Source organism: Sarcophilus harrisii, chromosome 5 (genome assembly GCF_902635505.1).
Source record: "Sarcophilus harrisii chromosome 5, mSarHar1.11, whole genome shotgun sequence".
In the NCBI taxonomy this organism is placed as follows: domain Eukaryota; kingdom Metazoa; phylum Chordata; class Mammalia; order Dasyuromorphia; family Dasyuridae; genus Sarcophilus; species Sarcophilus harrisii.
In genome coordinates this window covers 20,715,065-20,728,007 of record NC_045430.1, presented here as the reverse complement: position 1 = coordinate 20,728,007, position 12,943 = coordinate 20,715,065, and the positions used below count along the sequence as shown (strand labels likewise).

Sequence of the window (12,943 nt, the reverse complement as noted above, 5' to 3'; positions counted from 1 at the left end):
ATGGAGGGCAGTGGGAATGGGAGTGGGGAGCAAGGAGTCTTCTGAACCCCCTACGACTGGCAAAGCTCCAAAGGCAGAAGGGGCATCTGCCCTTGAGTGTCGGTGTTCAGTGGTCCTGGGGTCTGATGCTGGGTGTTCAGACCTGCTCGGACTCTTTCTTCTCATACAGAATGTAGTTCGGCTTTCTCCATGAGACTTCCAGTTTAAAACCTTGGCTCTTGAGCATGATGCTGGTGGAAGTCGGCTAATATCTCTACTTCCTTGGTTGGGGCAGGAACCAGCAGCATGTTGTTCAGCCTTCTTGTCCCTCCCCCTTCTCTTCTGACTTCTTTAGGCAGCTGGACTCGGTCCTCAGCGACCACACACGGAATTCTGCTGAAGGCACAGAGTATTTCAAGATGCTGGTGGATGTTTTTGCTCCCGAATTCCGGAGTCCCAAGAATATGCACCTCCGAAATTTCCACATCATCGTCCCTCCCCTGGTCAGTACTTTGGGCCCGTGAATTTCTGTACATTTGGTTCTTGATGTATTGGGAGGCTTTCTGCACCTTGGGGGGAATTGGAAGGGAAGGGAATAAGCTTGTGAGCACCTCATGTGGGCCAGGCTTTCCTTGTAAAGCTAAGCATGGTATGGATGTCCTCTCATTTGATCATCAGATAATATTACATGAGCTTTTTTTACACTCAATATTGATTTCTTATTGTTGGAGACATTTTGAACAATTCCTGGCACGGTGAAACTGAGCTTGCTTTCTGTGAATCTACTCTGCAGTGTTTCCAGCCAGCTGTTTGTGACTCAACCCGTCTGTTCTGGAGAGGCTACCCGCCAATATGCCGTTGTCAGAATTAAACTAGATTAGTTCATCATACTTTTTCCAATCATCATTTTGTTTGCAGAATTGTTGCTATAAACTGTTTAATTTTTAATGAATAATGATAAATTTCATTAATAATTATTTATGACAAATTCTCATTGTCAGACTTTGAGAAATTTTCGCCATCATGGAAGGGTAATGTTCAGCAGAATTTCCCAACATCCCAACTAAATGTATGATCCTGTTATAACATATACTCTACAAGTATTCTTTTTGCTTGAAGAATTGTTGCCATAAACAATTTAATTTTTAACTAATAATGACAAATTTTGATAATTACTTATGACAAAATCTCATCCTCAAACTTTGAGAAATTTTCACCAATATCCTGAAAAGGTAATATTCAGTAGAATTTCCCAATATCTAAACTAACTGTATGATCCTGTTATAACACATACTCTCCAAGTATTCTTTTTGCTTGCAGAATTGTTGTCATAAACAATTTAATTTTTTAACTAATAATGACAAATTTTGTTTATAATTACTTATGATAAATTCTTATCGTCAGACTTTGAAAAGATTTCATCTTGGAAGAGTAATGTTGGGTAGAATTTCCTAACATCCTAAGTAAATATATGATCCTGTTATAACATATAATCTAAGTATTCTTTTTCAACCCAAGAATGTGCCAGGAGTAAAATGGAAGTGAATCTGATGTATTTAATACCAGCGTGACTGACTCTAGGTCTGGGATTGGTTTCCCCTACTGAAGGTCAGGTCCCTGAAAAAGGCAGCTGTTCATCTGCTAAGTGTGAGACAGGGGCCTTGCCTTCAGAGCAACTGTAATTGGGTAACCAGATGTGATTATGTGAAAAATCAAATACAAGGATTGTACGAACTCTTCAAAACAAGAGTAGAAAAGCTGTTGCAAGGCCATGGTTCATTGGCAGATTAATTCCACAGGGAATAATTATCATGAGTATTCAAATGAGAACACACGAGCCTGTCCTTAGATGAGTATTGAGTTGGACTCCAGGAGTTTGGCAAGAGATTCTCAATTGGAAGAGGGAGAGAGAGTAATTGTGAGGCCAAAGCAAAGAAATGTGAGATTTGTTTCCCATGTAGAAGATTGCAAGTGAACTAGTTTGGTTCAACCTTAGGCTTGTTAGAGAGTAAGGCGTCTCAGTGATCCATTTGTCAAAACACTTGGGGAGTGTTTTAAATCCAGAGTGTGACATGGTGGAAACATTATTTTAGATCATTAATAGAATGGATGTAACAGTAGTGGGAAGGAAGAGAAAGGGACTGATTTGAGGATTCTGAAGGGCAAAAGTATATCATGATTGATTGGTTTGGGGGAAAATGTGGAAATTGAGACAAGATTTGAATCTCAATGACTTGAATAAGTGATTCCATTGAAGGAAGGAAGGCGGAGCAGAAAGAGGCAGTTTTGTAAGTTAGCTGTGGAGTTTTTGATATGCCAAGTTTGAAGTAAGAGCTGATCATCCCCATGAAAACAAAATAGGCATTTAGAAATGGGGATCTGCAGTTTAGGAGAGAGATCAGGTCTGAGGAGGAGGTTGGTATTAGAAGGAAGAGGGGAGTATGTGGAGAGGTGAGGGCCAAGGAGTGTTGACTGCATTTCAAGCACAGAAGGAGGAAGCAGAGCCAGGGTCCAAATGCACATCACCCACGGCCATCCACGTGAATGCATGTATGTGAAGAAAGCCTTTCAGAGCAAAGGAAGTTTCTGTGAATGCACATGGAGATTTTTCTAAAACTGTTGCTCTTCCCAATCATCAACTCTTTTCATTTCAGACCCTCAATTTTGTAGAACATTCCATTAGCTGCAAGGAGAAATTGAATAAAAAGAATAAAATGGGAGCAGCTTTTACCGATGATGGCTTTGCCATGGGTAAGTTTGTTTGGATTGTGTTTTCCATTAGTTTTATGGGCACAGTGTCATAGATTCTTGGAAAAGTTAGCTGGAAAATAGCACCCTTGGCTCTTCCCCATTGCTGTTGGTGAACAATATCGATTGTATGTTTCCTTCTCAGTAGTGTTATCTTTTTTGGTCATCTTGTGTGGGTATCATTCACGCCTCTTGTTAACATGCTTATGGTATTTCTGTTGCCTGTGCCCATTTAGTCTGGGTTTGCAGGGTAGTTTTCTGGGTGCTATTGTGTGGCTGGCTGCCATGACTGTCCTGCCCCAAGGAAGAAGAGTCTCCTTCTACCTTAGTTCTCCCTTCCTCCCCTGCCTTCCCATCACAGTAGCAACTACCGCCTGATGTGTTGCAAATTAGTGGCTTTATTTTTTGGTTTTGGCAGGACTTCTTTCAAGCTCATGAAATAGAGTTTATAATATTTTTCTCTCTGTGGAGAAGTGAGGATAGGATTGTAGTATGTCCTTTAGCTAAGCTATAAAATGAAATTTAAAGGAGATTCATATTTAAATGTCTTAGTTTCATGATGAAAACAAAGAGTGATGGAATAACATCCGTGCCTGAATTTATTATTTTACTTTGTTCATGACTGCAGGTGTGGCTTATATTCTCAAGCTTCTGGATCAATATCAGGAGTTTGATTCGCTTCACTGGTTCCAGTCAGCCAGAGAGAAGTACCTCAAGGAGATGAGGGCTGTGGTCAAGCAGCAGAATGTGCAGTCAACCAGTCAGGATGAGAAACTGCTGCAGACGATGAATCTGACCCAGAAGCGCCTCGATGTCTACTTACAGGTAAAGACTCAATGTGACTCTGGCATCTGGGGCTTTGTGAGGGACAGACTCCCCACATCACTCTGGCAGGTGGAGGAATCGACATTTGGAGCCCTCAGACTGGAATCTCACCAAGGGGACTGTATTTCTTAATTGAGTTTCTGTATCTCTTTGTTCAGTAAGATCTTAAAAATAAGATAGAAAACATTACAAATTGTTTTAAACATTCTTCATTATTTTTATTTAGGAATTTGAGTTACTCTATTTCTCACTGAGTAGTGCGAGAATTTTCTTTAGAGCAGACAAGACTGCAGCTGAAGAAAACCAAGAAAAGAAGGAGAAAGAAGGTTAGTAAATTTAGTTTTGGAAAATTTAGTGAAAATTTCTTGATCATTGTACAGTATCTCACTTCTATACAAAGCACTCTGGCAGCTTCAGCCCTCAGGGACACAGCCTTGGTTCCAGAAGTGAATAAAAAGGGTCTTCCTGTAGTTCAGACTGCTGCTTTGCGTTTTCCTTTGAGAACTTTAGGCTTCCTTCAGAGCCTTGCTGACTTTTATCATGTTCGTGACCTGCTAATGCTTTGGGCTTCCAGAACCACAGCTAATGATTGGCAACTCAATAAAAAGTGGGCAGGGAGAACACATACTAAAAAGGGCTGAGATGCAGCTGAAAACCTGCTATTGAGGGAGGACAGAGATCGAAAAAGCAGGCACTGAACTAGCAAAACATAGCCTTTGGGGACCTCCGAGTGTTGGAGCAAAGTAGTGACATGTTTCTTACAGTTTCCTTATCTGTGAAGTGAGATCATATCAGCATGACCTGCCTCACAGTGAAACTTAGGAGGAAGATACTTTGGAAACCTTGTTTTTTATTCTTCCTAAGACATTGTTGTGTCATAAGGTAGCATTATGCACTGTAATAAATCATCAAGAAAATTACACGTGGTGATACTCTGTGTAGAAGAACAAAGAAGGAGGTATTAACTTTTTATTTTTTTTAAGTGTTCTTTTTGATTAGCATGCATTTATTTCTTCTCCCCTCCAACTTATTTTTAAGAAGAAAAGGAAACCCTTATATCACATGTATAGTCTAGTAAATTTTCACATTGGCCCGGTTGACCATATCTAAACCGTGTGTATGTCTCAGTCTGCACCCTGAGTTGCTCATCTCTCTCTGTCAGGGGATGAGTAATAACAGCCTTCATTGTCAGTATTCTGGAATCTTGATTGATCAGTGCATCAATTGGCATTCTTAAATCTTTCAAAGGGGTTCTTCTTTACAGTTTTGTTACTGGTATAAGTTGTTCTCTTGTCTGGGCTCACTTCCTTTCTTCTTCTTCTTCTTCTTCTTCTTCTTTTTTTTTTTTTTTTTTTGATTTAGGCAATTGGGGTAAAGTTACTTGCCTAGGGTCACACATCAGGAAGTGTTAATCTGAGGTCAGATTTGAACTCAGGTCCTAATGACTTCAGAGCTGGTGCTCTATCCACTGGGCCATCTAGTTGTCCCATGGACTCACTTCCTTCAGCAAATCTTACCAAATATCTATGTAACTATCCTCTTTATCATTTTATGGCACAGTAGTATTCCATTAGATTCATCATGTTTAGAGATTCTTCAATTAATAGACAGCCTCTATTTCAGAAAAGCCTGGAAAGACTGATATGAACTGATGCTGAGGGAAGTGAGCAGAATCAGAAGAACATTGTACACAGTAACAGCAAGATTATGTGATGATCAGCTATGATAGACTTAGCTTTTTTCAGCAGTAAATTGATCCAAGACAGTTTCAATAGACTTGGGATGAAAAATGCCATCCAGAGAAAAAATTGTGGAGATTGAATGTGAATTGAAGCACACAATTTTCACCTTTAAATTTTTTTTTTCTTTTTCATGCTTTTTCCCTTTTGATTGGATTTTTTTTTTCACATGACTATTACGGAAATGTTTACAAAAATTAATGGGCAGTCTCTTAGTTTCCAGATCTTTACTACTGCGCAAGAATTGCTATAAATATTTTTGTACATGTGGCTCCTTTTCTTCCTTTTCTCATTTTCAATTTTTAATTCCAAATTGTCTCTCTCTCTTTCCCTTTACCAACCCCCCCCCCCCATCCTATATTGAGAAGGCAAGAAAAATAAAACCTATTACAAATATGTATAGTCATGAATCAGAAATTCCTACATTGGCCATGTCCAAAAGAAAAGAAAATATTCTTCATTCTGTAATCTGGAGTTCATCAGTTCTCTGGAGGTGGAGAGCATGTCTCATTAAAGTTCATTGCCTTTGTAATATTGTTACTATATAACTTGTTTTTCTGGTTCTGCTCACTTTACTTTGCATCTGTTTATATAAAATGTCTCAGGTTTTTCCAAAACCATCTCCTTGCTATCTAATAGGCTCCCTACATTTTGTTCATCCATTCCCCAATTTATGAATGCTCCCCTTAGTTCCCAGTTCTTTGCTCCCACAAAAAGAGTTGCTATAATTACTTTGCACGTGTGGATATAGACCTAGTAGTGGTATTGCTGGGCCAAAGGGCATGCACAATTTTATAGCCCTTTGGGCATAGTTCCAGATTTTCTTCCAGGATGACTGCATTTGTTCATTACTCTACTAGCAGTGCATTTGTGGTCTTATTTTCCCACATCCTCTTCAACATTTGTCACTTTGTTTTTCTGTCATGTTAGCCAATCAGACAGGTGTGAGGTGGTATTTTCAATTTGTTTTTGTCTAATTATTAGCAGCTTGAGCAATTTTTACTTATAGTGTAACGTGATTAAAGATAATTTTGATTATTTTTGAGAATTGCATGTTCATATTCTTACAACCATTTATTAACTGGGGAATGGCCTTTTATTCTTATAAACTTGAATCTTGTGTGTGTCTTGGAAGTAAGATCTTTAAGAAACTTGGTGCAAAGATAATATATTTTAGAAAGTTTTTTACTAAATGTGGCTAAGAAAAATTTTTGGCATTTGATGAAGAAGCTTTAGTTACCTGGAAAATTCATTTTCATGGAATACTTCATTCTCCACCATTGTCAGTAAAATGAAGTGCTACTGTTCTTACTATTTCAAAACATCGAGACATACTCAGTTAGAACTGAATAATCAGTAAGTGTGCTGCTTTTGAGGGTGTTTTCAAGATGCCTTTTTTTTAATACCCAAATATTATTTCTGCTACTTCCAGTAGCCAAGATAATGTATGACAACATGATTTAGAACAGGCCTATTTCAAACAAGAGACTAGGAGGAAAGTTGGCGGATTGGTGTAAGTGGAAATTCAGTTCTCTTCTACCAGACTCATATTGGCATGGAAGAGCCCTAGTTTTAGCCCTTGTACCGTCGAGTTCTTCACAAAGTTTTCTGTACCTACAGGAGGAGCCAAAGGAGCTTGGTCTTATTTTCTTGACCTTGGGGTTTGGACATCCTCCACTTAGTCTTACTATTTCTGTAATGTTGACTGAAAGCTAGCAAGATCTGGTTTCTCCAAAAATTTTGCCTTAAATTTAAATTAATTTTGCAAATGAATTTAATGCATATTTGCTTTTTATGCTTCTAGAAGAAAATAAAGCAAGTGGTGAAGACCCCGCACCCAGCAGTGGCAGTTCTGCCCTCACCGATCCTGTGGTGAAGTGATTTTGAGGCTGGGCTTGGGGAGCATCAGGTAACCAGCATTGTTTACGTCGGCGGCTGTAGCTTGGACCTTAGAAACCTTGAGATACGTGGATTGTGACTGGGCCGGCCTATCTCCAGATGTGTATTGTCACAGGCCTTCTCTGGGGGCCAAGCTTTAAAGCTATGTCCATTTTAAAGACTTCATTTTAGAAGGTGCTGAAAGAATTTTCAAAAATTGGTTCTGGCCTATAAATAGCCTACAAAATAACGTGCTTATTTTTCAGTAGTTACGGTTCAAAGTAAAGTTATAGAAATGCAAATCCGAATTCCTGCTCTGATGTTGGCAGATCTCCCCACATGTATGTTGGGAGTTTGTCTTTATAGGCTGTTGATTCATGATTTGCGTTAAATCAGTTAAAGATTTTCAGCTATTATGGCAACAAATTTAAAATGGATACTGTGCATATCTAGCAAATATTATTTAAATATAAAGATTAATGGTCAAATTCTAAAAGCATATATGACTATAAAGAATCTTAGAATAAAACTGTTATCATGGCCTGGATTGTTCAGTAAGTTTCAGGCATTGGATACCCATTTGAGGCACTTTGGGATCATCTATTAGTAAAGTAACACATTGCATGGAGCTACCAGAGCTCTGGAAGCCTGCTGTGAGTCATTTTACACTCAGTTTACATGCTCTGAAAGTACTTAAACTGCAATTGCATTAAATGATAACATTAAAAGTATGTTTCTTGGTACTCATAGTTAAGGGGGTTAATAGTTAAGTTAAAATTAAAATGGGGACCCAACTTCTTCAGAGATTTCAGAAGACACCGTGGGCTGGCTCTCATGAGATGAAAGCTTATTCCCACATTCACACTCAGGTTTCTTTTTTACATCAAGCCTGAATTCGAGAAATTTGAAACATACTTTTTTTTTTTTTTAACAGATTATAATCCAAGTGGATTCTCATGAAATAATATTTGCACTGTGCAGGCATTAAAGAAAAAAAAAAAAAGAAACAAAAACACTGTGAGAATAAGATATAATGTAATAACTGAAATCCCTTACAGCTTTTACAGCTTCCAGAAGGCTTGAGTATCATTAGCTGTGGGCTGGCTGCTAGATTTATTTTTATCAAGTTGTACCAATTAACAATTAAAAGGTCAATCTTAGCACATTAGAATGCATTTAAAAGGTTAGTTTAGAAAGGGATTTTACTTTCTTAATGTAACTCAAATTTAAATCCAGGAAAGACTTGTTTTTCTGTCGTATTTGCCTGTCCTAGCATTTCTTTTGAGAAATACTTTAATTTATTCCAAGATTGGTCTTTTGACTTCCACCCCTTAGGAACCATGCATGGTGTCCTTCCATCCTCCGTGGACTCATTGATGATAATCAGTGTTACCTCTTCCAGAATAAACATGTTTCTTTTGAAAGTCAAAGGAAGCATAATATTGTGGGATTGTTTTTGCTTCTTTTGTAAACATGACCTTATAGCATCATGGGTTTGGTAATGTCCTAAAGGAATTCTGGCCTTGATTTGTGCTTCATCCTAACTGCAGAAATGGCCCTAAAGCATGCTGCATAATTCAGCCTTTTTATTTTTGAATGTTTTTAAATGATCTTGCAATTAATTGTACCAAATTAGCCATTGCCTTGCAATAATCCCCACAGTATTACTATTCTAACTTTAAACCCCTGTGGGACATCCAATATCAACAAATTGTAATTGGAGGGAGAATTGACTCTTGCCTTTCAATGGAGACCACAAAACACTGTCACAGTTGAAGGCTTCCCTATCACTAGATCAAACTCACACTTTGACCTCTCTTCTTACCTGACCATTGGAAAGAGTTGGGTTTTACTGTTCACAGTGTTTTGACAAGTCTGTAGAGGGCTAACAAATCCATGTGTGGGACCAGACCCTTGAGAGGATGCTGAAGCACTTGGCTGGGCTCTTTGGTCACAGAACTGGAGGAAGGCATGGATATTCATGTCCATTGGACTTTAAGACAAAGCTTTCCTTGTGGATTCCCATAGCCTCTTATTTTTCTAATGTACTATAATTTAGGGATGAATGTAAGCACTCATTATAAGTTCTTTAATAACAAAGATAATCAAATTCTCAGGAATTAAGGACCAAGTATAACATTGTCTCTTCTGTTATTAAAAAAAAAAAAATTTGTTAACCTTATTTCTGTTGTCAGCCTCCCTACTCTTCACCCTCCCATTTGTGGAGCAGAATATACTCTGTTCTGTACATTAAACCATGTCAGTAAATTTAACAGTTTTTTTTTTCCCCTTGAATTTTTATGTTCAGAATTAAATGTCTTATAAAAAAGTTTCTGATTTATTTTTAATGAACATATCATAACTTCCTTGTTATCACTTTTAAATTCATTTTTTCCACTGCTTGGCACTGTCAAGTGAAAAAGAATCATTGGGGTTTTTGGATTGCTTTGGCCGTGGGAGGTGATAATGACCCAGTTGGCATTGTTGGAGATGTTGGTGGGGATCATGGTGCTCCCCCAAATTAGGAGCCAAGTCTGACTAGCAGTGGCCCAGCCCGGAGACTGTTCAGCACACTGCAGAAAGTGTCACATCTCTAGAGGTCAGGATGGAGAAGAGCAAAGTAGACAAAAGCCATGTGACAAAACCTGTGGTGCACGTGCTTATGTTAGTGAGCCATTACGATTTCTTTTCTGGGATAGCTATGGCTGCATTTGCAAATGATGGAAAGTCTGATGTATATGATTCTGCCTATTGCATACTGCTCCCCATCTTTCTCTATCCCTCCATCCTCCCACATTTTCTTCCAGTGGGATTAACACTGTAGTTATATAGATAATTTCAAGACAAGATGATCTTCCTTGTCATGGAGCAGATTCAATTCTATAGTTTTATTCAAAGAAATTTCAAATAAGGGGAATGTTCCATTAGGTTTCTAGAGGTCTCCAGAGGCTTTAGATGAAGAATATAGAGCCCAGAAAGAAAAATGGAAAAGGCAGCAGAGGTTGAGGGGTCTGTTGGGCACATGTATGAGCTTGATGACAACAACTGTGTCCGATTAGAATTTAGTTTATAGAAAACAAGTGCTTGTTTTATAGATTACACAAATAAAGTCATCTTGAATCAACAAGGGGCGATTTTGGGTTTTGTTTTTATACATTCAGCATCTGATCATGCAGTTTTGCTCAGACTTTCTTAGTAGACTTTTGGTATGTATCCAGTAAATGGAAATTAATGTCCAAGATGAGGGGATCATTGACTGGGGGAGCAGATTTACTTTTAAAAAAACATTTTGGGAGGGGCAGCTCGGTGGTGCAGTGGATAGAGCACCAGCCCTGAAGTTAGGAGAATTTGAGTTCAAATCTGATCTCAGACACAAGTCACTTAACCCCAATTGCCTTAGGGGGGGAAAAAAAAAAAAAGAAAAGAAAAATGCTTTGGGATTATATATTTAGGGCTGGGTTTTTTTTGTTGTTTGGTTTTTTTTGTGTGTGTTTTTTTTTGTTTGTTTGTTTGTTTGTTTGTTTTTTTTGCTGAAACCTCTTTCATTTAGGCCAGCTACCTGAAGAGATTAATTGGGCAAGTATTGCCTCAGAAAAATCCTAAGGTACAGAATTGAGTCCATTTAGACATAGCTACAAAAATGTTGCTAAATTAATTTTATAAAGTAAAATATTGATTAAATCAAGATACAACAGAATAATCTGTGCCAACTCTAATATCTTGGGAAAAAATAGTCATTCATATTATTCCTTGAGAGTTAATTCTGCTGTGTTTACCCAAACAGAAGAAAATCATTGAGTACACGAGAAACAAAGACAGTACAGTGTCCTGATTTAGGATTGGTTTTGAAATTGACTCAGCCATGTATTGGTGGTGAAAAGAACACTTCTAAGCTTAATTTGGGTCATATTAAGGGAAATTTTCAATGTTTTAAGAGAAAAACTCAAAGTAACTTACTTTCCAACTCCACTTATATAGCTCATTCCTCACTAAAAGTCTTCCCAATTCCAGGCTCAGCATTTTAACCACTGTGCTACCTGGTGTATATTTGTTTACATGTGTTTTCCACTATTGGACCTTACACTTCTTGAGAATAGGATTTGAGTTCTGTCTTCGTATCTCCATTCTTGAGATGGAGCTTAATTAATGCTGGTTGACTGATTTATGGTGATACACTAGGGAATGAACTATAGTAAGATTGAAGAAGTTGCCCATTCACAGACATCCCTTTCCCCTCTGGGTTATAGGTGGTTGAGTCGACAGCAATTTAAAACTGAGGCTTTTAAAAAAAATACTATATTTCAGTCAAATAGCAGTTTACTGTTAAGGAAGTACCTTTCCCTTGATAGTCTAAAACAAAACAAAAGTCTAACAGGAACACAAGATTCATGTTTTCTTATTTTAGGAAAAGAAATCCATCTCACTGATTTCTTGCCTAAGACGATCATGTAGAAAATGAAGAGAGAAGCAGCACAATGATACAGACTTTTATTTTCTAGCGTTTATTGCTAGACTAATAACAAAGACAGCTGTGAATTGTCAGACTCTGTCACTGTAAACCATTCCAATTCAAGATCATCATTCCTGTCTGCTTATTTCATGGAAGAAGGAGGATTACAGGGCCCAGAGGCAGACTAGAAATCCAGCTGGGGAAGACACTTGACTCCATCAAATCTGGTTAGAGTATCAGTAGGAAGAATATTAAGTTTGTGGGGAGGGTGGATAACTGGGCTTGAATTCCAGCCTTTCCTGGTTGTGGCTCAATCCATTTTAGAAACAATTGGTCCCTTCCCTGGGACAGTTCTGGCTCAGCAGAAACAGGGATCTATAGAGCAGCACGTAAATCCCATATGGGGCTCTACCACGGAAAAGGATCTGCCACTTGTTCCAGGGCCGCTGGTTGCTGGTTGCATTTAGTTTTGTTACAAAATCGAGCATTTTATTGTGCTGAAATTTTTATTGCGTGATCGATGGGATCGATGTATGAGGCGGCTGTCCAAAGCCAGACTTGACCTGTCAGGCAGCTAAACTGCGCTCTGCCCACCTGCAGGAGGGAGCTCTGGAGTCCAGAAGTCCAAGGATGGCAGTCCTGTAAATGTGTTTCTTTACAGCATGGTCATGTAAGAATGAGAGGCACTTGAAGCTCATTAGGTGAAGTACAAAAATAGATTATATTAATAGGAAACATTTAGTGTTTATCAAATTGTAAATCTAGGCTACTGCCACACTTAGAAAGGATGCTAGGAGCTGAGGAGAGAGGGTTGACTTCATTTAAAAATAAAGCAAACAGTGCAGTTTTTTCCCCCCCTCTACCTTCATTCAGAATTATATGATGCAAACAAGGAAAAGAAATTTGCTATAAAGTACCTAAAATATCTTAAACTCGGCAGAAATGAGACATCATCAACCGTTTCTTACTGTTGTCCCTTCTCGGTCTCACAACACCAAGGCCTAGATGAAACACTCTGCAAATGATTGTCAGAATTCAGAAACTGCCCGGTAGTGAGAAATGCTGCAAAGCCATGGAGAGAGGGCTCCCCAGTATCTCCACTACCAGCAAAAACGGGCTCATGCTTCGGACTCGGCTGCTTTATTTTCATTTGGGTTTCCATCTTCACTGTCTGGTTGGTCATTCAGTAATACAAATTTTCCATCATTGGTCAATGGCATGGAGAGCATCAGCTGAGCCAGAGCTTCTGGGTCCTGCAATGAGAGTTTAGAAAACATAGGCAGGGTACACAGGAAAAGAGAAGGTATTTATCTCTTCTCCAGAT

The 12,943-nt window shown here is 38.5% G+C and overlaps 2 protein-coding genes across 3 annotated transcripts in view; one reads left to right on the top strand and one right to left on the bottom strand.

Moving 5' to 3' along the window:
* WASHC4 (WASH complex subunit 4) overlaps positions 1-9,498 on the top strand; it is a 52,183-nt gene extending 42,685 nt beyond the window's left edge. The window contains exons 29-34 of one of the 2 annotated variants that reach the window (XM_031939928.1): positions 335-482; positions 2,634-2,730; positions 3,356-3,552; positions 3,779-3,878; positions 7,096-7,200; positions 8,505-9,498. In XM_031939928.1, coding sequence (XP_031795788.1) covers positions 335-482; positions 2,634-2,730; positions 3,356-3,552; positions 3,779-3,878; positions 7,096-7,172 — 619 coding nt within the window. In that variant the 3' untranslated portion in view covers positions 7,173-7,200; positions 8,505-9,498. Of the gene's footprint in view, positions 1-334; positions 483-2,633; positions 2,731-3,355; positions 3,553-3,778; positions 3,879-7,095; positions 7,201-8,103 lie in introns of both variants that reach the window. The other variant, XM_031939927.1, reaches the window with a different exon arrangement.
* A 2,142-nt stretch (positions 9,499-11,640) lies between these two features.
* Positions 11,641-12,943, bottom strand: part of APPL2 (adaptor protein, phosphotyrosine interacting with PH domain and leucine zipper 2) — a 79,590-nt gene continuing 78,287 nt past the window's right edge. The window contains exon 21 of the mRNA XM_003771096.4: positions 11,641-12,872. Within this exon, the coding sequence (XP_003771144.1) occupies positions 12,738-12,872 (135 nt within the window). The 3' untranslated portion in view covers positions 11,641-12,737. The remainder of the gene's footprint in view (positions 12,873-12,943) is intronic.